The 20,365-nt window shown below is 37.4% G+C and overlaps 1 protein-coding gene across 11 annotated transcripts in view; it reads right to left on the bottom strand.

The window, feature by feature from the left end:
- Positions 1 to 20,365, bottom strand: part of LOC128689733 (androgen-induced gene 1 protein-like) — a 59,104-nt gene that overhangs the window by 22,662 nt on the left and 16,077 nt on the right. For 8 of the 11 annotated variants that reach the window (XM_070087644.1, XM_070087635.1, XM_070087643.1 and 5 more), the window contains 2 exons: positions 9,902 to 10,102; positions 6,276 to 6,413 (listed from right to left, as the gene is read on the bottom strand). In XM_070087644.1, the coding sequence (XP_069943745.1) occupies positions 6,276 to 6,413; positions 9,902 to 10,063 (300 nt within the window). In that variant the 5' untranslated portion in view covers positions 10,064 to 10,102. Of the gene's footprint in view, positions 1 to 6,275; positions 6,414 to 9,901; positions 10,103 to 10,238; positions 10,300 to 20,365 lie in introns of those variants that run through there. The other 3 variants (XM_070087645.1, XM_070087646.1, XM_070087641.1) reach the window with 2 other exon arrangements.

Below are 20,365 nucleotides of genomic sequence, written 5' to 3'. Positions count from 1 at the left end.
GTCTCTACATTGATACGGAGGACTACATAAAGAGGAACACTCTCATTCTCATATAACACCATTTTTAGAAGAAATGAAGCCCTGAGTGAAGGCAATGGAAAAAGTCTCACAGACTTTTTTTGGGGTTATCCTAGGTACTTTACACATATGCTGCTATGTATGATAATCTATGTAACTGTATTTGTGTATACCTAAATGAACTTACTTACATATGAAAGGAATAATTTTCTGCAGTTACCCATCATAGATGGATTAATGAAAATACGTATGTATATTAACGTAATATACGACATTTAATGAGACCCGGTGATTATTATTATTATTATTATCATCATCATCATCATCATTACTAATATGGTGTCTCAAGACATAAGACACTCTTACTAATTTTAATGTGTACCTGCATGCCAGCACAGTATACATAAGTATAATTATCAGAGTATATATAAAATCGAGAGAGAGAGAGGAGAGAGAGATTTTGGGAAATGTTGAGTGAATGCGTAGGGAGTTTTGAATCAAGTGTGAGAGTAATGGTGGTTGGGCATTTCAATGCTAAAGTGGGTAAAAATGTTATGGAGGGAGTAGTAGGTAAATTTGGGGTGCCAGGGGTAAATGTAAATAGGGAGCCTTTAATTGAGCTATGTGTAGAGAGAGATTTGGTAATAAGTAATACATATTTTATGAAAATGAGGATAAAGAACAAAGAAGGGAATGTATGAAAGTATAGTAGTACCAACACTCTTATATGGATGTGAAGCTTGGGTGGTAAATGCAGCAGCGAGGAGACGGTTGGAGGCAGTGGAGATGTCCTGTCTAAGGGCAATGTGTGGTGTAAATATTATGCAGAAAATTCGGAGTGTGGAAATTAGGAGAAGGTGTGGAGTTAATAAAAGCATTAGTCAGAGGGCAGAAGAGGGGTTGTTGAGGTGGTTTGGTCATTTAGAGAGAATGGATCAAAGTAGAATGACATGGAAAGCATATAAATCTATAGGGGAAGGAAAGAGGGGTAGGGGTCGTCCTCGAAAGGGTTGGAAAGAGGGGGTAAAGGAGGTTTTGTGGGCGAGGGGCTTGGACTTCCAGCAAGCGTGCATGAGCGTGTTAGATAGGAGTGAATGGAGACGAATGATACTTGGGACCTGACGATCTGTTGGAGTGTGAGCAAGGTAATATTTAGTGAAGGGATTCAGGGAAACCGGTTATTTTCATATAGTCGGACTTGAGTCCTGGAAATGGGAAGTACAATGCCTGCACTTTAAAGGAGGGGTTTGGGATATTGGCAGTTTGGAGGGATATGTTGTGTATCTTTATACGTATATGCTTCTAAACTGTTGTATTCTGAGCACCTCTGCAAAAGCAGTGATAATGTGTGAGTGTGGTGAAAGTGTTGAATGATGATGAAAGTATTTTCTTTTTGGGGATTTTCTTTCTTTTTTGGGTCACCCTGCCTCGGTGGGAGACGGCCGACTTGTTGAAAAAAAAAAAAAAATGATGTAGCACGTAATGAAAGTAGTTTATTAGATTATGTATTGGTGGATAAAAAGTTGATGGGTAGGCTCCAGGATGTACATGTTAATAGAGAGGCAACTGATATATCGGATCATTACAGTGGACCCCCGGTTAACGATATTTTTTCACTCCAGAAGTATGTTCAGGTGCCAGTACTGACCGAATTTATTCCCATAAGGAATATTGTGAAGTAGATTAGTCCATTTCAGACCCCCAAACATACACGTACAAACGCACTTACATAAATACACTTACATAATTGGTCGCATTCGGAGGTGATCGTTATGCGGGGGTCCACTGTATTTAGTTGTAGCTACAATTAGAGTAAGAGGTAGATGGGAAAAGAGGAAGGTGGCAAAAACAAGTAAGAGGGAGGTGAAAGTGTATAAACTAAGGGAGGAGGAAGTTCGGGTGAGATATAAGCGACTATTGGCAGAAAGGTGTGCTAGTGCAAAGATGAGTAGTGGGGGGGGTTTGAAGAGGGTTGTAATAGTTTTAAAAATGCAGTATTAGAATGTGGGGAAGAAGTTTGTGGTTATAGAAGGGTGGGGGCAGGAGGAAAGAGGAGTGATTGGTGGAATGATGAAGTAAAGGGTGTGATAAAAGAGAAAAAGGTAGCTTATGAGAGGTTTTTACAAAGCAGAAGTGTTATAAGAAGAGCAGAGTATATGGAGAGTAAAAGAAAGGTAAAGAGAGTGGTGAGAGAGTGCAAAAGGAGAGCAGATGATAGAGTGGGAGAGGCACTGTCAAGAAATTTTAATGAAAATAAGAAAAAATTTTGGAGTGAGTTAAACAAGTTAAGAAAGCCTAGGGAAAGTATGGATTTGTCAGTTAAAAACAGAGTAGGGGAGTTAGTAGATGGGGAGATGGAGGTATTAGGTAGATGGCGAGAATATTTTGAGGAACTTTTAAATGTTAAGGAAGAAGGAGAGGCAGTAATTTCATGCACTGGTCAGGGAGGTATACCATCTTTTAGGAGTGAAGAAGAGCAGAATGTAAGTGTGGGGGAGGTACGTGAGGCATTACGTAGAATGAAAGGGGGTAAAGTAGCTGGAACTGATGGGATCATGACAGAAATGCTAAAAGCAGGGGGGGATATAGTGTTGGAGTGATTGGTACTTTTGTTTAATAAATGTATGAAAGAGGGGAAGGTACCTAGGGATTGGCGGAGAGCATGTATAGTCCCTTTATATAAAGGGAAAGGGGACAAAAGAGAATGTAAAAATTATAGAGGAATAAGTTTACTGAGTATACCATGAAAAGTGTACGGTAGGGTTATAATTGAAAGAATTAGAGGTAAGACAGAATGTAGGATTGCAGATGAGCAAGGAGGTTTCAGAGTGGGTAGGGAATGTGTAGATCAAGTGTTTACATTGAAGCATATATGTGAACAGCATTTAGATAAAGGTAGGGAAGTTTTTATTGCATTTATGGATTTAGAAAAGGAATATGATAGAGTGGATAGAGGAGCAATGTGGCAGATGTTGCAAGTATAGGGAATAGGTGGTAAGTTATTAAATGCTGTAAAGAGTTTTTATGAGGATAGTGAGGCTCAGGTTAGGGTGTGTAGAAGAGAGGGAGACTACTTCCCAGTAAAAGTAGGTCTTAGACAGGGATGTGTAATGTCACCATGGTTATTTAATATATTTATAGATGGGGTTGTAAAGGAAGTAAATGCTAGGGTGTTCGGGAGAGGGGTGGGATTAAATTTTGGGAAATCAAATTCAAAATGGGAATTGACACAGTTACTTTTTACTGATGATACTGTGCTTATGGGAGATTCTAAAGAAAAATTGCAAAGGTTAGTGGATGAGTTTGGGAATGTGTGTAAAGGTAGAAAGTTGAAAGTGAACATAGAAAAGAGTAAGGTGATGAGGGTATCAAATGATTTAGATAAAGAAAAATTGGATATCAAATTGGGGAGGAGGAGTATGGAAGAAGTGAATGTTTTCAGATACTTGGGAGTTGACGTGTCGGCAGATGGATTTATGAAGGATGAGGTTAATCATAGAATTGATGAGGGAAAAAAGGTGAGTGGTGCGTTGAGGTATATGTGGAGTCAAAAAACGTTATCTATGGAGGCAAAGAAGGGAATGTATGAAAGTATAGTAGTACCAACACTCTTATATGGGTGTGAAGCTTGGGTGGTAAATGCAGCAGAGAGGAGACGGTTGGAGGCAGTGGAGATGTCCTGTTTAAGGGCAGTGTGTGGTGTAAATATTACGCAGAAAATTCAGAGTGTGGAAATTAGGAAAAGGTGTGGAGTTAATAAGAGTATTAGTCAGAGGGCAGAAGAGGGGTTGTTGAGGTGGTTTGGTCATTTAGAGAGAATGGATCAAAGTAGAATGACATGGAAAGCATATAAATCTATAGGGTAAGGAAGGCGGGGTAGGGGTTGTCCTCAAAAGGGTTGGAAAGAGGGGGTAAAGGAGGTTTTGTGGGCAAGGGGCTTGGACTTCCAGCAAGCGTGCGTGAGCGTGTTAGATAGGAGTGAATGGAGACGAATGGTACTTGGGACCTGACAATCTGTTGGAGTGTGAGCAGGGTAATATTTAGTGAAGGGATTCAGGGAAACCAGTTATTTTCATATAGTCGGACTTGAGTCCTGGAAATGGGAAGTACAATGCCTGCACTTTAAAGGAGGGGTTTGGGATATTGGCAGTTTGGAGGGATATGTTGTGTATCTTTATATGTGTATGCTTCTAAACTGTTGTATTCTGAGCACCTCTGCAAAAACAGTGATAATGTGTGAGTGTGGTGAAAGTGTTGAATGATGAAAGTATTTTCTTTTTGGGGATTTTCTTTCTTTTTTTGGGTCACCCTGCCTCGGTGGGAGACGGCCGACTTGTTGAAAAAAAAAAAAAATATATAAAATATGAAATAACTTTTAAAAACACTTGAAGAGACTTAGTGCTTACAGATCTCACAGAATGTAAACAAACCGGGTGGGGCATGGTGACCGCATTAGAAAGTCAAGGGGGGGGAGCCGTGAAGAGAGTTTTGGTCATAATTTGAAATGACCATATTAGCAGAACGCCATAAAGCAGGGCCCTACTGTATATATGTATAGTCATTAGTCCAGAGCTCTTGATCTGAGGGACTGAAGCCAATTTAGCCTCAAACTTGTTTATATCTGGCTTTAACCTCTAATGAAGGTGTCTTTAGTTTTCTAATGAATAACTGATATTATGAATACTCATTTTTTTTTAACATGCCGGCTGTTTCCCACCAAAGCCAGGTGACCCCAAAAATAGAAACATTGTCACCATCATTCACGCTATCACCATCCTTATAGCAGCACTAAATCAAGTGAAAAGTTTGTACGAACATTATTTCAATAATTAATAAATATGGTGGTACAGTACATAGTCTGATCTTTGAAAAAAAAAATTAAACTGATTCAATGATGTTTTGTGTGTAATACAATAAATTGCAAGAAATAGGTATGATTTGGTAGAATGTTCCACTGACCTATTCTCTCATGAAAGAAAGAGCTATGTTCATTGTTTGAATTCATATTTTTCCTTTAGCAAACTGACTTATTTTTACAACTTTTAAGACAAACTATATGCCAGTCTTCCAAAAGAAATCTGTGGTTTATGATTATTATTTTCATATGGAAGTACTAAACCCATAAGGGTCATACAGCACTTGTGGAATGGGAGACAATCAGGTTCGACCCAGGGGAGGGCAGGGATGCTCCAATTATTTGAATCAGGAGCCATTCACCTGCAACCAGGTACCCCTTTCCCCACGAAAGGATTTTTTAAAGAATACAGCCCTTTTCTTCCAATTTACAGGCATACCATGCTAATACGGTAGGTAAGGTTCCAGACCGCCACTGTAAAGCAAATCACAGCCTTTTTCTTCACTTGCCAGTGCACATAAAAGTCTAAAAAAAGATATGAACTGTCATTTATTAAATGCACAATAGCACTAGGCCTAAAAAACATTGCAAAAGTAAAAATAATAAATAAAAACTGAAAATTGCCAAAAACCATCTTTAGAGCAAGACAAGCACCGAAAATAATAAATATGTGTGCCTATATTAGGTAAAATTTACTATACTTTACTTTGGCTCTGCTCAATACAATCCCTATTCTATTTCTCAAAACAAGCTACAGTAATATTTTTCACTTAGCATTATGATTATACGCCATCAAAAACACTCATTTTTAAAATACATACACTAATGTTTTGCCTTACTGAAATATACCTTTAACTAAATGCCTTTAGATAACAAGTATTGACAGCATTGCATTTAGCCATCGTTTTTATTATACTATGGTTCTTTTTCATTTTAAAAGAAGAAACTATTTTCCTTTATCATGTTTTTAAGATACAGTGGTACCCCGAGTTTCATACAGCTCCCAACTCGAACAATCATGTAAGTGTATTATTGTAAGAGCTTTTGAAAGTGTATTTTTGGGGATCTGAAAAGGACTGATCTAATTTACATTATTCCTTATGGGAACAAATTTGTTCGGTAACAGTACTCAGCCTTCTGGAATGAATTATGGCCGAAACTCGGAGTACCACTGTACTGAGACAAAGAATATACTATTTACATTATACAAAATGTCTGCATGCAGTATATAAAAGATTAGTTTATTTGCTTCTTAAATGTCATACTGGTTAGAATTCCTTAATTAAACATTTTATAGCATAATTTTATTTTTCCTCACTTTAAATATTTCTTGTTATCTTTCTCAAAGACAATGCTATACATAATGTGCAGTGTGGTACAAAAAAAAATTCTTATAACTTACCACACCCATTGGAAAAACTAAAGATGTAAACAGCCAATCACGTAATTTCTGCAGGGAACTCTGTCGGCTGAGGGTCATTGTATTTGATCCAAAAAAGTCGTTCAGCACGCACAACCCAAAGAAACCACATTGTAGGAGCTGCAAAAGTTTGATAATGCAAATCCTTGATATATATTCCTTTTAGTATGACAAACAGAGAAATAAACATCATTTTGCAAAACTAGTACATTAAATATGCCCCGTGTTGTTAATACATACCATATGTAACTTTAGTGCAACCTATAGGGACCCATAGCCTCAGAGAAATAGATAAAAAGGCTTCAAGGAAAAATATTTAGATTTCTTCCCAAAGCCATTTGAATATTGCACTTCTACCACCAGATTTTTTTTTTTTTTTGAACTGCACAAATAGAAATACAGTGGTACCTCGGTATACATTCGCTTTGGAATAAGTCCAAATTGGTATACATCCTGTTTGGAGGCAAAAAATTTTTGCTTTGTATATTACCTTTGTTTGGAATACGACTCACCTAACAGGACCTATATTACACGAGAAGGCATTACCAGGATACAAGCCAATGAAGGATAGATTAATTCTCTTGTTCTGTGCCACTGCAAGTGGGGACTTCAAACTGAAGCCTCTAATGATCTACCACTCTGAAAACCTGAGGGCCTTTAAAAAACATAATGTGCAGAAAACTCAGTTACCTGTGATGTTGAGGTCAAACAGCAAGGCTTGGGTAACCAGAGAATATTCCAGCGAATGGCTTAATGTTGTGTTTGGGCCAAGTGTAAAAAGTTATTTAAGAGGAAAACCTGCCTCTGAAGGCCCTCCTCATAATAGACAATGCTCCAGTTAACCCTCCAAGCCTGCAGGACTATGTGCTGCTGGAGTCTGACTTCATCACTGTAAAGTTTTTCCACCCTAACAAGACTCCTCTCATTCAGCCCATGGATCAGCAGGTCATCAGTAATTTCAAGAAGCTCTGCGCTAAAGCACTATTCCAGAGGTGCTTTGAAGTGACCTCTGACACAGAGTTAACCCAGAGAAAGTTTTGGAAAGATCACTTTACTATTGCCCATTGCATAACTCTCATTGACAAAGCCTGGCAGGAAGTTTCATACAGAACAATGAACTCTGCTTGGAGGAATTTGTGGCCAGAAGCAGTGGCTGAAAGGGACTTCGAGGGCTTTGAGGCTGTGTCTATAGTGGAAGATATTGTCTCTCTGGGCAAGTCCATGGGTCTGGATGTGAGTGATGGTGATGTGGAGGAGTTAGTGGAGGGGCACAGGGAAGACCTGACCACTGAGGAGCTGCAGGAACTTGAGGAGGAGCACAAGACTAAGATGGATGTACTCTCTTTAGGCTCAGAAGAGGAGATAGAGGAAGCCCCTACTTCATTAATCAAGGAAATCTTTGCCAAATGGATGGATGTCAAAAACTTTGCAGAGAAGTACAACCCCAACAAAGCCCAAACAAGCCGTGATAGCATTGTCTGGAATGACCAGACAATGTCACATTTCCAAAACATCCTGAGGAGAAGGCAGAAGCAAAGTTCTTTGGACAGATTCTTAGTAAAAGTCAAACCTGGTGAGCTTCAACCAGGTCCAAATAGGAAAAAGAGACAGAAAAAAGATGGGGACTCTTCTTCTAAACAACAACATTTCCTCCTCCTCCCTTCTCAGCACTATCCTAGTAGGCACTCGACTCTTTTCAGCAAAGTGAAACTAAATTTGCATTTATTTCATCTAATTCTTTTGTATTTATGTATGTATTTTAGTATTAAGCAGTGTTTAAATTACATATTTTAGTATTAAGTAGTGTTTAAATTATTTTATACAACCCCATTAATGTATAATATGCCAATAACACTATAATTTTTTCATGGAAACGGATTAATCGTTTTCCCTATATTTCTTATGGGAAAATTTGTTTGGTATATGTCCTGTTTGATATAAGTCCAAGGTCCTGGGACGGATTAAGGACGTATACCGCGGTACCACTGTACGTATTTTATTACTATATGTATATAATATGGTACAGTAAGATTAAAGAAACACTAATATGAATACTGTACTGTATTATACTCCCAACATACAGTAGAACATCAGTGTCAGGAGAAAAATGAACTAGATTACTACAAAGTGCTTGCCTCACCAACACCAACAATGCTCCTTTCTCTCTAGTTACATATCACAGCTATCCAATGATATGTAACTAAAACTATCTACCCCTCTCCCAGTCTTCTACTACTATTAATAATGCTATACTACTACTACAACTATACTACTACTACTACAACTATACTACTACCTGGAAGGTGTTCCAAGGATCGACACCCCCACAAACCAGTCCATGACCAGGCCTCATGGTGGATCAGGGCCTGATCAACCAGGCTGTTACTGCTGGCTACTACAAATCTGAGCACTACCAGAGACAAAAAGCACACCTCACTGATAACCCTGGTTGTTGCTATAGTTTATTTTTTTTAACCACACCAGCCATCTCCCACTGAAGTAAGATGAGCCAAAAATGAAGAAACACTTTCACTATCACTCACTCCATCACTGTCTTGGCAGAGGCATGCCAATACTACAATTCAGATGCCCCTCCAAGCTGCAATATCCCCACCCCTTTTTCAAAATTAAGGAACTGTACTTCCTACCTCCAGGACTCAAGTCCAGATACCCGATTTCCCTCAACCCCTTCATAAATGTTACCTTGCTCACACTCCAACAGCATGTTAAATCATAATAGCTACTTCCCTCCACTCACTCAGATCATTTTTTGCTTTATTTGAGCAACTCTTAGAAGTAAAACTTTCACCAACTGACCAGACACCTTAAAATTTATAACGTATATGACTACAACATATGCAAAGACATTTTCTAAGATTATGTTTTAAAACAAAATTATTTTTAAAAATAAAAAAATATATATAATGTATATTGCAGTTCAGAAACTTGCCATTATGAGGAGACAACGATAAAAAAATTTATCCAGTCTTCTGTTCAAGTAAATTTCCCTCTCGGCCATGGTTCTTTATGTATTATATACAATATCTTATAAATATCCCAATGCTTATGTTACTACTAAAAACTACTAGCACTGCATAAGAAGTAAAATATTTGAAGCAATCAGAACTGCATTTGGATTTGTATCACAATACTGTAAGTCATTAGAGGACACATTCCCCCCAAAAAGGCAAAACCAGTTAGAATATTTTTAAAAATATATCTGTTTTAACAGATACATGAATTACCATATCAGTCCATTTCAAGGCAATGATCTGTGTAATAAAGTTCAAACATCATTTTAATTATATTTTGTACAGGATTTTGTACCCAGGAGAATACTATGGTAGAAAACTATGTGGACAGCTAATTGATAATGAGGATCCATGTAAAAATTCCTCAAAATTTTTTCTGACAAATTAAGAGAATGCAATGAACAAAATAAATTCTCCGATACAGAACACAAACTACAAAATACCTGGCAAGTTTTCCATACATTAATTTTACATTGACACAGCAAATTACTACACAATGAACAAAGCATACACATTATCAAACTGAAGTGATACATATTTTAGTCACAGGACTACTAAGAAGCGTGACATCCTTACCATATCAAGATGTGTCAAATATTTGAATCGTCCACCAAAGTTATTTCTAAACTGTTCAGTCTTCGAGCCTGCTGGAGGTATATTATGATACTCATCATAATACAGTCCATACAAAAAAAAGATGAATAAGACTGCATGGCTTAACGTGGCACATGTAATCATCTTTGTTACTGTACTTCAACTAGTTATATGGTTTTATCACTGAAAAGTAAAATAAGCATTACAATATTACAGTACAGTATAAAATAAAAATTCAATACCACATGAAATCAATATATTATATTGTTCTGTACTGTATATTCAAGACAAATTACCCTAAACTATATACTAAACCAACATTAGTAGATCAGTGATATGTACAAAAAGATAATGTCTATCAATCATCTTATCTTGAATAACCAATTGAGATAAGAAAAATAGGCCACTTCTATCATTAGTTACCCTATCACAGATATTATTAAGTCGTAAGTTTTAATAATGCATTCAAAAATTTGGTTAGCTTTCACATTTCTGGTAAGGACTTCCGAACACTGGAGTGGAACCTTAATCCTGTCATAAATGTCAAGTTCATAAAAAAAGCAAAAGTACCTGAGAGTTGATGATAAACAGTGACGGAAAACATGTTATCACTAAGAGTATTTATAAACATTATTTCATAAACCAGTAAGAATACATGCAAAGAAATACCAAGAAACATGTCATCAAGGTGAGCTATGGTATTTTAAATCACAATTTTTCCCTGAAAGGGTGCAATATAGTCATCTTCTGTTTTTCTATTTTAAAATAAGTTACATGTTATCACATAGTTTAATAATATTACATTGCTCTAAGAATTATTTCACATATCAATTTTTTTTTTTAACACACCAACTGTTTTCCACCAAGGTAGGGTGACCCATAAAAGAAGAAACACTTTTACTATCACTCACTCCAACACTGTCTTGCCAGAGGTGCACTGATACTACAGTTCAGATACCTCTCCAAACTGCAAATATCCCCACCCTCCTTCAGAGTGCAGATACTGTTTTTCCACCTCCAGGGCTCAAGTCTGGCTAACTGGTTTCTCTGAATTTCTTCATAAATATTATCCTTGATCACATTTCAACAACATGTCAAGTCATAAAAACCTCCTGCCTCCCCTCCTAACATGCTCACACACCCATGTTGGATGTCCAGGCCCCTTGCATACAAAACATCTTTTACTCCCTCCCTCCAGCCTTTCCTTGGATGACCCCATCCCTGCATTTCCTCCACTACAGATTTATACACCCTCCAAGTCATCCTATCTTGCTCCACCCTTTCTAAATGTCTAAACCATCTCAACAACCCCTCCTCAGCCCTCTAGATAATACTTTTAGTAGCCCTATACCTCCCTCCAACCCTTCCTGGAATGATCCCCATCCCTCCTTCCTTCCACCTAGATTTATAAACCCTCTTGGTCATCCTGTCCTGCTCCATCCTCTTGAACCAAACCACCTCAGCTGCTCCTCAGCCCTCTGAATTATACCTTTGGTAATTCTCGTCTTCTAATTTCTACACTCAAAGACCATGTATGATATTCATGCCACACATTGTTCTCAAACATGATGTTTTCACTGCCTCCATCCTCCTCCTTACTGCAACATCTCACATCCATGCCTCCTACACATAAAAGTGCTAGGACCTCTGGTACATTATTATTATTACAATCATAACTAAGTGCTAAACCTACAAGGGTCACTATACTCTGGTACAGTCCCCTTTTTGCCTCCACAGATAAACCTCATTCCACATATCTCTCCACACCACCTACCTTTTTTTCCCATTGTCTATCCAATGGTTCACCTCATCTTTTATAGATCTCCCTACCAACAACTCCACTTCCAAATACTATATGAAAACGAATGAAAACGAAAATGTATTCAGTTCCTCCGTGCTCCCTCCTCCAATCTGATATCCAATTTTTCATTACCTATACAGTGGAATCTCGACTTACGAGTATCCCAATATACGAGTTTCTCGAGATAAGAGCCGTCACTTGGTCGATTTTTTGCTCTGAGTTACGAGGCAACATCCGAGTTATGAGCCAGCTTCCCATTTAACCCACAACCTGCACACCTCGCTTGTTTATCTATGATTTCATGCTTTAATTCCATGGAAATCATCCTCTTTTTATTCTCAGCACTGTCCTTTACACTACTTTCTTAGGACCCATGGTTAGAAAAAAGAAATTTGGCAAATTAACTGCACAAAATGCAAGCAAACACGAGAGAAATGCTCCCACAGCGAGGTAAACAATGGCTGCTCCAACTAATGGTGTTCTGAAGCTCCTATTATTATTTTTATTTTTATTATAATAATAATTTTTTTTTTCAACAAACCGGCCATATCCCACCAAGGCAGGGTGGCCCAAAAAGAAAAACGAAAGTTTTTCTTTTTAAATTTAGTAATGTGTACATTATTATTATTATAATCAAAAAGAAGCGCTAAGCCACAAGGACTATACAGCGCTGCAGGGCAGGAAGGAAGCGAGGGCATCAGGTGGCAAAAGGGAGATGGATGAGTAATAGGTTACGGATAACAGCGGGGCAGTGGATGGTGAAAGGGTAAAGGGCAGCAAGAGACTGAACTAGAAAGGGCTGAGGGGAGTGTGAAAAGTATCATCAGAGTTTGTGGAGTAAATCAGTCGTTGTCAAGAAGTCAATGAGAGAGTCAGGATTAAAGGAGGGTCCATCAGCAAGAAGGGAAGGTAAAGAGAGAGTAGTAGAACGAAGACGACATTGGAGGTAAATTCTGCGTGCTCGTTGATAGAGAGGGCAGTCTAACAGAATGTGGCTAATCGATACTGGAACTTGACACTGCTCACAGAGAGGAACAGGGTGCCTCTCCATGAGATACCCATGAGTAAGACGAGTGTGACCAATGCGAAGGCGGGAGAGAGTGGTCTCCCAACCTCGGCACTGATGACAAGAAGACGGCCAGTAACCTATGCTCGGTTTAATAGAATGAAGTTTGTTACCGAGTAGAGTTGACCAACGTTGTTGCCAACGGGTGCGAAGGTGGGTAGCTATTGCAGCAAAATAGTCCAGAAATGGAACACCTCGATAGGAAATTGGTAGGTCATGTACTGCTGACCGCGCAGCAGTGTCTGCTTGTTCATTGCCCTGTACGTCGACATGACCAGGGACCCAACAAAAAACAATATCTTTATGTTTGGTAGAGATACGGCGTAGCCAAAGTTGGATACGGAGAACTAGGGGATGAGATGTATCAAATTTTCGTATAGCCTGTAGAGCACTAAGGGAGTCTGAGACTACTACAAATGATGACACAGGCATAGATGCGATACGAATAAGTGCTGCAAGAATGGCATACAGTTCAGCAGTAAAAATGCTAGCTGAAGATAGTAAATGTCCCCACATGACGCAATGTGTACAGGAGAAGGGGTTACTAGCCCCTTGCTCCTGGCATTTTAGTCGCCTCTTACAACACGCATGGCTTACAGAGGAAGAATTCTGTTCCACTTCCCCATGGAGATAAGAGGAAATAAACAAGAACAAGTAGTAGAAAGAAAATAGAAGAAAACCCAGAGGGGTGTGTATATATATGCTTGTACATGTATGTGTAGTGTGACCTAAATGTAAGTAAAAGTAGCAAGAAGTACTTGTAATCTTGCATATTTATGAGACAGAAAAAAGACACCAGCAATCCTACCATCATGTAAAACAATTACAGGTTTCCGTTTTACACTCACTTGGCAGGACGGTAGTACCTCCCTGGGTGGATGCTGTCTACCAACCTACTACCTACAATAATAATAATTATTATTATTAATTTAGGGAACTGGAGCACAGATTCAATTCACTAGATCAAGAGCCCTCGCCAGCGTCAAGGAACCTTGATGCTGGTGAGGCCTCTCCCACCCTCAACCTCCGTCACCATCTCTACTCCAAGTGTTTAAGTATACACTTTATATAAACAGTTTAATTTCTTTACATTCTCTAATACATATGTATTATGTTGTATTATAATATTATGTTTTTATACAATATTTCTTATTTATAAATACATTGTTTCAGTGTTTTCCTTAGGAAACTAGTGATGTACTGCAGTTAGCCTCACAAACACACTGTTTTCTCTTATAATAAGAGCATGGGAAGATACTATAGTCAGAGTGGGAGAGGAAATGGCGGATGCTTCCACCGCCACCATCACTCACCATATTATGACCTATTTTATTCATTCTAGAGAATTTATCATGTTTCTATGTTAATTATACTGTTTATTATGTCATATTAGATCAATTGTGATAGATAAATAAGCTGTAGAGTTGATATTAGCATCATATTCAAGTATTTTGTCCTTCCTCCAGAGAGTAGGAATTCCGCTGTACTTTTTATTACCTGCATCCCTTATTATTTTCTCTGTTCACTTTTAATTTCCTTATTGTAGATACCTTCCCAAATTCCACCACCAATCTCTGCAACTTCTCTTCAGAATCTTCCAAAAGAACTGTGTCATCAGCAAAGAATATCTGTGACAACTCCCATTCTATATCAGATTCATTATCTCTAAACCCTACACTTCTCCCCAACACCACTGCATTCACTTATTTTACAACTCCATTTTTTTTATGGTGATAACTTATCAATTATTTTTTAAATATGTATATTTATTAATGAATGTAACATGTTAACAAGTACAGTTATAAATACCTGTACTAAATTGCAATTATAGAAAGTAAAAGATCAACAAGGATTTCTCTCAAATGCAGTTATCACAAAAGTCAATTACATTCGAGTATTGTATGCTACACAAAGCAACCTTTGGACAATTATTTAGGTCTCTTCATCCAGTGGCCAATATCCCATACAGTAATACAAATACTGCATATCATAATCCTAACTATGCACAAAAATTATAGGAGTTTCAGCAATTAATCTAAACATTGTATAAAAATTGGGTTCTGGAGCTCAGTGTACCTGGCATTTAAGGCAAACTGTAAATACAGTACAGGTGACCCTCACTTTTACGAGAGAGAGAATGTAGTCCCATCAACAAATAATTGCTCATTTTAGGAAATGCACCCAACTCAACAACCTTTCACAAAGTTGTACTTTCAAAGTAACCTGATGCTCATGAAGGGCTCTTGTTGGAGGGAATTGGAGCTACCTGGCATTAACTAGGATCAAACCTGAAAACCTCCTATTTCTAGTTCCCCAGGTGCTGTATGACCCCTATGGGTTGAGCGCTTCCTCGCACATTTGGGAATACAATTTTGGGAAAGCCCCTGTCTCATAAGAGCAAATTTATATCACATGCAGGGAATCACTGGGGGAAATGGAATTATAGGTACAGTGGACCCCCGCATAACGATTACCTCTGAATGTGACCAATTATGTAAGTGTATTTATGTAAGTGCGTTTGTACGTGTATGTTTGGGGGTCTGAAATGGACTAATCTACTTCACAATATTTCTTATGGGAACAAATTCGGTCAGTACTGGCACCTGAACATACTTCTGGAGTGAAAAAATATCGTTAACCGGGGGTCCACTGTATTGCATAAAAACAAATTTGCACATGATGAACCAACATAAAGTGAGGGATTACTGTACTGTATGCTAAATCTAAAGATTATATCAGTGATTATATATTGTATTTTATTTCATTATGAAGTTAGGTTAATCATATACTGTACACAAAATAAAAGCTGAATATAAGCAGAAATTTCATACACTGACTTAATTAACCCTTTCAGGGTTTCGGCCGTACTAGTACGACTTACGCACCAGGGTCCTTGACGTACTAGTACTCATAAATTCTAACGCCTTCAAATCTAGTGAGAGAAAGCTGGTAGGCCTACATATGAAAGAATGGGTCTATGTGGTCAGTGTGCGCAGTATAAAAAAAATCCTGCAGCACACATTGCGTAATGAGAAAAAAAAAACTTTGACCGTGTTTTTGGATAAAAACAGCGACTTTGCACTGTATTTTCATATGGTATTTATTGTTGTATTCTAGTTTTCCTGGTCTCATTGTATAGAATGGAAGACATATTACAGAAATTGAGATGATTTTGACTGGTTTAACAATGAAAAGTACCTTGAAATTGAGCTAAAAGTAGCAGAAATGTTCGATTTTTACCAAAGTTCAAAAGTAAACAAATCATGCTAAGCGTCCAATACACGTCAACTGGTGAGTCTAATATTCTTTCACAAGTGCGCCGATATTATTTATACCATTTCTACACTAATGCAGTAGTCTGCATAACAGTAAATCTTTTATTTTTTGTGAGAATAAAAATTCAAAATGGAAAGCAAAAGAATGTAAGAGGGGCATGGGGACATTACTAATGAACAGAGGAAATGTTATTTTAGTGCCAGGAATGTCTTTCTTGTTTATTCTGGACCCTATTTGGAAATTGGCATCTTTTGAAATTTGTGTGAAATTGGCAAAATTGCTAAATTCTGACCACTGTATTGGATAGTTGAAATTGGTAAATTGGTGGTTTCTTGTACTCATTCGATAGAAAAAATGGAGTTCTAGCGAAGTACATGTAGTTATGATTTTTGTCGACTAGTACATTGGAATTGGCCGAAAATAGGGCTCAAAGTGGGCAAAATCGCCGATGCGTAAACATCGTCGAGACCTCTAACTTCGCGAGAGCATAATTCCATAAGTTTTCCATCAAATTTCATACTTTTGGTGTCATTTTGATTGGGAAAAGATTCTCTATCTTTTCATAAGAAAAAATAATTTTTTTTTTTTTTTTGAAATTTGGGGGGACCCTGAGAACAAGTCTCTGAGAGGGCCTGTGGACCCTGAAAGGGTTAAAGAAAAAGGAGAAAAGGAGAAAAATGCATGAATTTCTATCTCAACATTCTGTACAGTATAAACAAAGGCTTGCTAAACATATCACTGCCATCAGTAATCTGTAATTACTTTACTGTGATTCACTTATACCTATTATTAATTATGTAATCTGTTTAACTCAATTATAAAGTATGTTATTCATACCAGTTACATTAAACTTATGTTGCATATTTAATAGCTAAACTTAATGAACTTTAACCCTTAAACAGTCCAAATGTATATACTATATGTTCGTGTGCGTAGCGCCCCAAACGTATATATACGTTTTCTTTGTCATTCATTCAACGTTGCCACGATAAGCCTGAGTCACCTAGACATGAGAATGGGTGTGCACACTCACTGTGTGCCATATTAAAATAATTGGGGATGCCTGGGTACCATATGCTCTTTTTTCCTATTAAAAAAAGACAATTTTTTTTCTCTTAAAAAATTTGGGGCGCTACGCGAGTGAACGTATATATACGTTTGGACCGTTTAACCCGTAAATGGTCCAAATGTATATACAGTGGACCCCCGGTATTCAATGGCATCGGTATTTGATAAATCTGGTATTCGATGCATTATATCGCAAAAAAATTTCCTCGGTATTCGATACGATTCATACGAGACCTGTCCACGTGTGGCCTGAACTGCCCCGTGTGTGCCAGTGTTTACAAGCCAGCCATTGTGCACGCATCTAAGGATACATTAGGTACATTCCATATTATCCATATTATCACTGTGTTTGGTGCTTGTTTCTGCAAAATAAGTCACCATGGGCCCCAAGAAAGCTTCTAGTACCAACCCTGTGGTAAAAAGGGTGAGAATTAGTATGGAAAGTAAGAAAGATTTTGAAGGGTTTGGGGCTAACCCTGAGAAGCCTATGCCAGTTGTGGAATCCATTGTGCCTACTTCAAAAATTAAGGAAATGTGTGCACAGTGGGTTGAAGTGCAAACTTTTATGGATGAAAATCACCCTAACACAGCTATTGCAAGCCGTGCTGGTGACTATTACAATGACAATGTTATGGCCCATTTTAGACAAATCGTAAAATAACGGGAGGTACAGAGCTCTATGGACAGATTTGTTGTGCGACAGAGGTCCAGTGACTCTCAAGCTGGTCCTAGTGGCATTAAAAGAAGAAGGAAAGTAACCCCGGAAAAGGACTTGCTACCTCAAGTCCTAATGGAAGGGGATTCCCCTTCTAAACACTAACACCTCTCCCCTCCTCCCATCCCATCAATCATCACCAAATCTTCATTAAAGGTAAGTGTCAATTATTTTATTGCTATTGTAATTATTCTATTGCATTGAACTTAATATTTCATGTAGTAAAATTTTTTTTTCATACTTTTGGGTGTCTTGCATGGATTAATTTGATTTCCATTATTTCTTATGAGGAAAATTGATTCGGTTTTCGATATTATCGGTATTCGATGAGCTCTCAGGAATGGATTAATATCGAATACTGGGGTCCACTGTATACGTTTTTTCAACATTTGAAAGTATGTAAAAAAAGTAGATCATCTTTTTTTTTTTTTTTACATTTGAAAATGTGTAAAAAAAACTTTGATCTACTTTTTTTTTTGTTATATTTGAAAATATGTAATAAAAAAACGTAGATCTACTTTTGGAGCACTACACATGTGAACATAGATCTGCCTGGACCGTTTACGGGTTAAGGGTTAATATAAACTTCATAATTTTTTTAAATAACCTGCAGATTAACAACACTGACAAAAGAAAGAGAGAATTTGCAATCAGACATCATAAGAAATGCATAATTATATGACAATACTGAAACAAATCTAAAATTGATACTCATACAGTGTTCTTTCCCAGACATTTTGTGTAGCAGACAAACTAAGTTACAGCACAGTACATAATAAAGAGATGTGCTCATGAAGAATGTAAACAAACCAGGTGGGGCACACCGTATTTGAAAGACCGCTTGCCACGTAGCAAATTTTGGTCATAATTTGAAATCGCTATATTAGTGGAATGCCATAAGGCAGAACACGGTAAAGTGGGGCCCTACTGTGCATGCTTATAGCTTATATGTCCAAGTAAAATCAAAACAAACTAAATAACATTTTGAGGACTGTAATGGCTACCACACTAACACAAGCCTCAGCATAGGTTCCCGCTTGGGAATATATGTTTGCTCTAAGTTAATATTAAATGTGAAATTGTAGAAGGCATCAAAATATGCCCTAAAAAGATTTTTTCAGTTCATCAATCCCTCAACAAAATGACTTAATAATAAAACACTGTATGCCTTTAAGCTTGTCTAACTCTCATAAAGTAAATGAAATAAATTAAGTGAGATGTTTCTCCTCACCAAATTTTTGAGTACTGTCTATATTAATCCTTGAATTTGCCCTAATAGGCAATGTAACTTATCCAGGTAAAGTTAATCTTGATTGCATTTATAATACAGGTACAAGACAAATAGAGTACATAAAAATTATAATATAGACTATTACAGAGTATAATATTTTCTGAGATGTAAGCAACTGACTGGCAGGCACTATTGAAAACCAGTTTAACTACAAGAAATTGAAGTTAAATACTAAATAAAACAGACAGAATATTAACAGATCATAGCACAAATTCCCAGTTGAGTACCACACCAACTACATGCATACAAATAAGCACAGTTATAAGGCCACAATTCTAGTAGCTACTCATAGTCAGCTTTATATGTACTTAAAATATACTGTATACTGTGGAAATATAAACACATATGCAGTATAATGTGATCCTTTATTGACTACGTTTCGCCCACAGTGTGGGCTTTTTCAAGTCACAAACAGAACTACCTGGGGTGGAAGGAACGCGAGTATTTATAGTATTTGTAGCCCACTGTGTGGGCGAAACGTAGTCAATAAAGGATCACATTATACTGCATATGTGTTTATATTTCCATTGTGTCCGTATTTTATACCATTTATTTCCACTGTATACTGTGGTAAAAGACACATGCACACACACTTAAAATATTTTATTATGGATATGTTTGAGTCCTAGGACCTTATTCACTCCACACATACATGGGCATAAGAAGCATAGGTTTATAGAGGAAAAGGTACATGTGAGGTAAGCTGATCCTTTGTAAGGTCAGATATGGTATAAACCTTGGTAATAAATACCGATAAGTTGGTTTAGAAAGACACATAAGCAAACACTATGACATATTAGAAAACGTTTCGGTCCAGAAGTGATCAAGGTCCCAGGACCGAAACGTTTTCTAATAAATATGTTACAGTGTTTGCTACGTATCTTTCTAAACCAAGGTCAGATATACTGAAAATCATGTGTAACTTTAATAGCTATCCAAGATTTTCAGCTCACCTGACCTCCCTAGGGTTCAGCTTACCTCAGATGTACCTTTCCCAATATAAAGCTATGTTTCTCATACCCTGTGTATGTTTGGAGTGAATGAAGTCCCAAGACTGAACTGTATCCATAATAAAATATCTTTAAGTGTTTGTTTGTGTCTTTAACCCCAACTTGTTGGTAACATATACCAGATTTTCACCATATTGTACTGTACGTGTGTATTACTTGCAATAGCTAAGGGGAAAAAAACAGAAACGGCATTAATTTCTATGCCAACTAAATGAATTT

Source organism: Cherax quadricarinatus, chromosome 22 (genome assembly GCF_038502225.1).
Source record: "Cherax quadricarinatus isolate ZL_2023a chromosome 22, ASM3850222v1, whole genome shotgun sequence".
Lineage (NCBI taxonomy): Eukaryota > Metazoa > Arthropoda > Malacostraca > Decapoda > Parastacidae > Cherax > Cherax quadricarinatus.
Note: the sequence above shows the minus strand (reverse complement) of the source record. Positions and strands in the feature narration are given on the sequence as shown.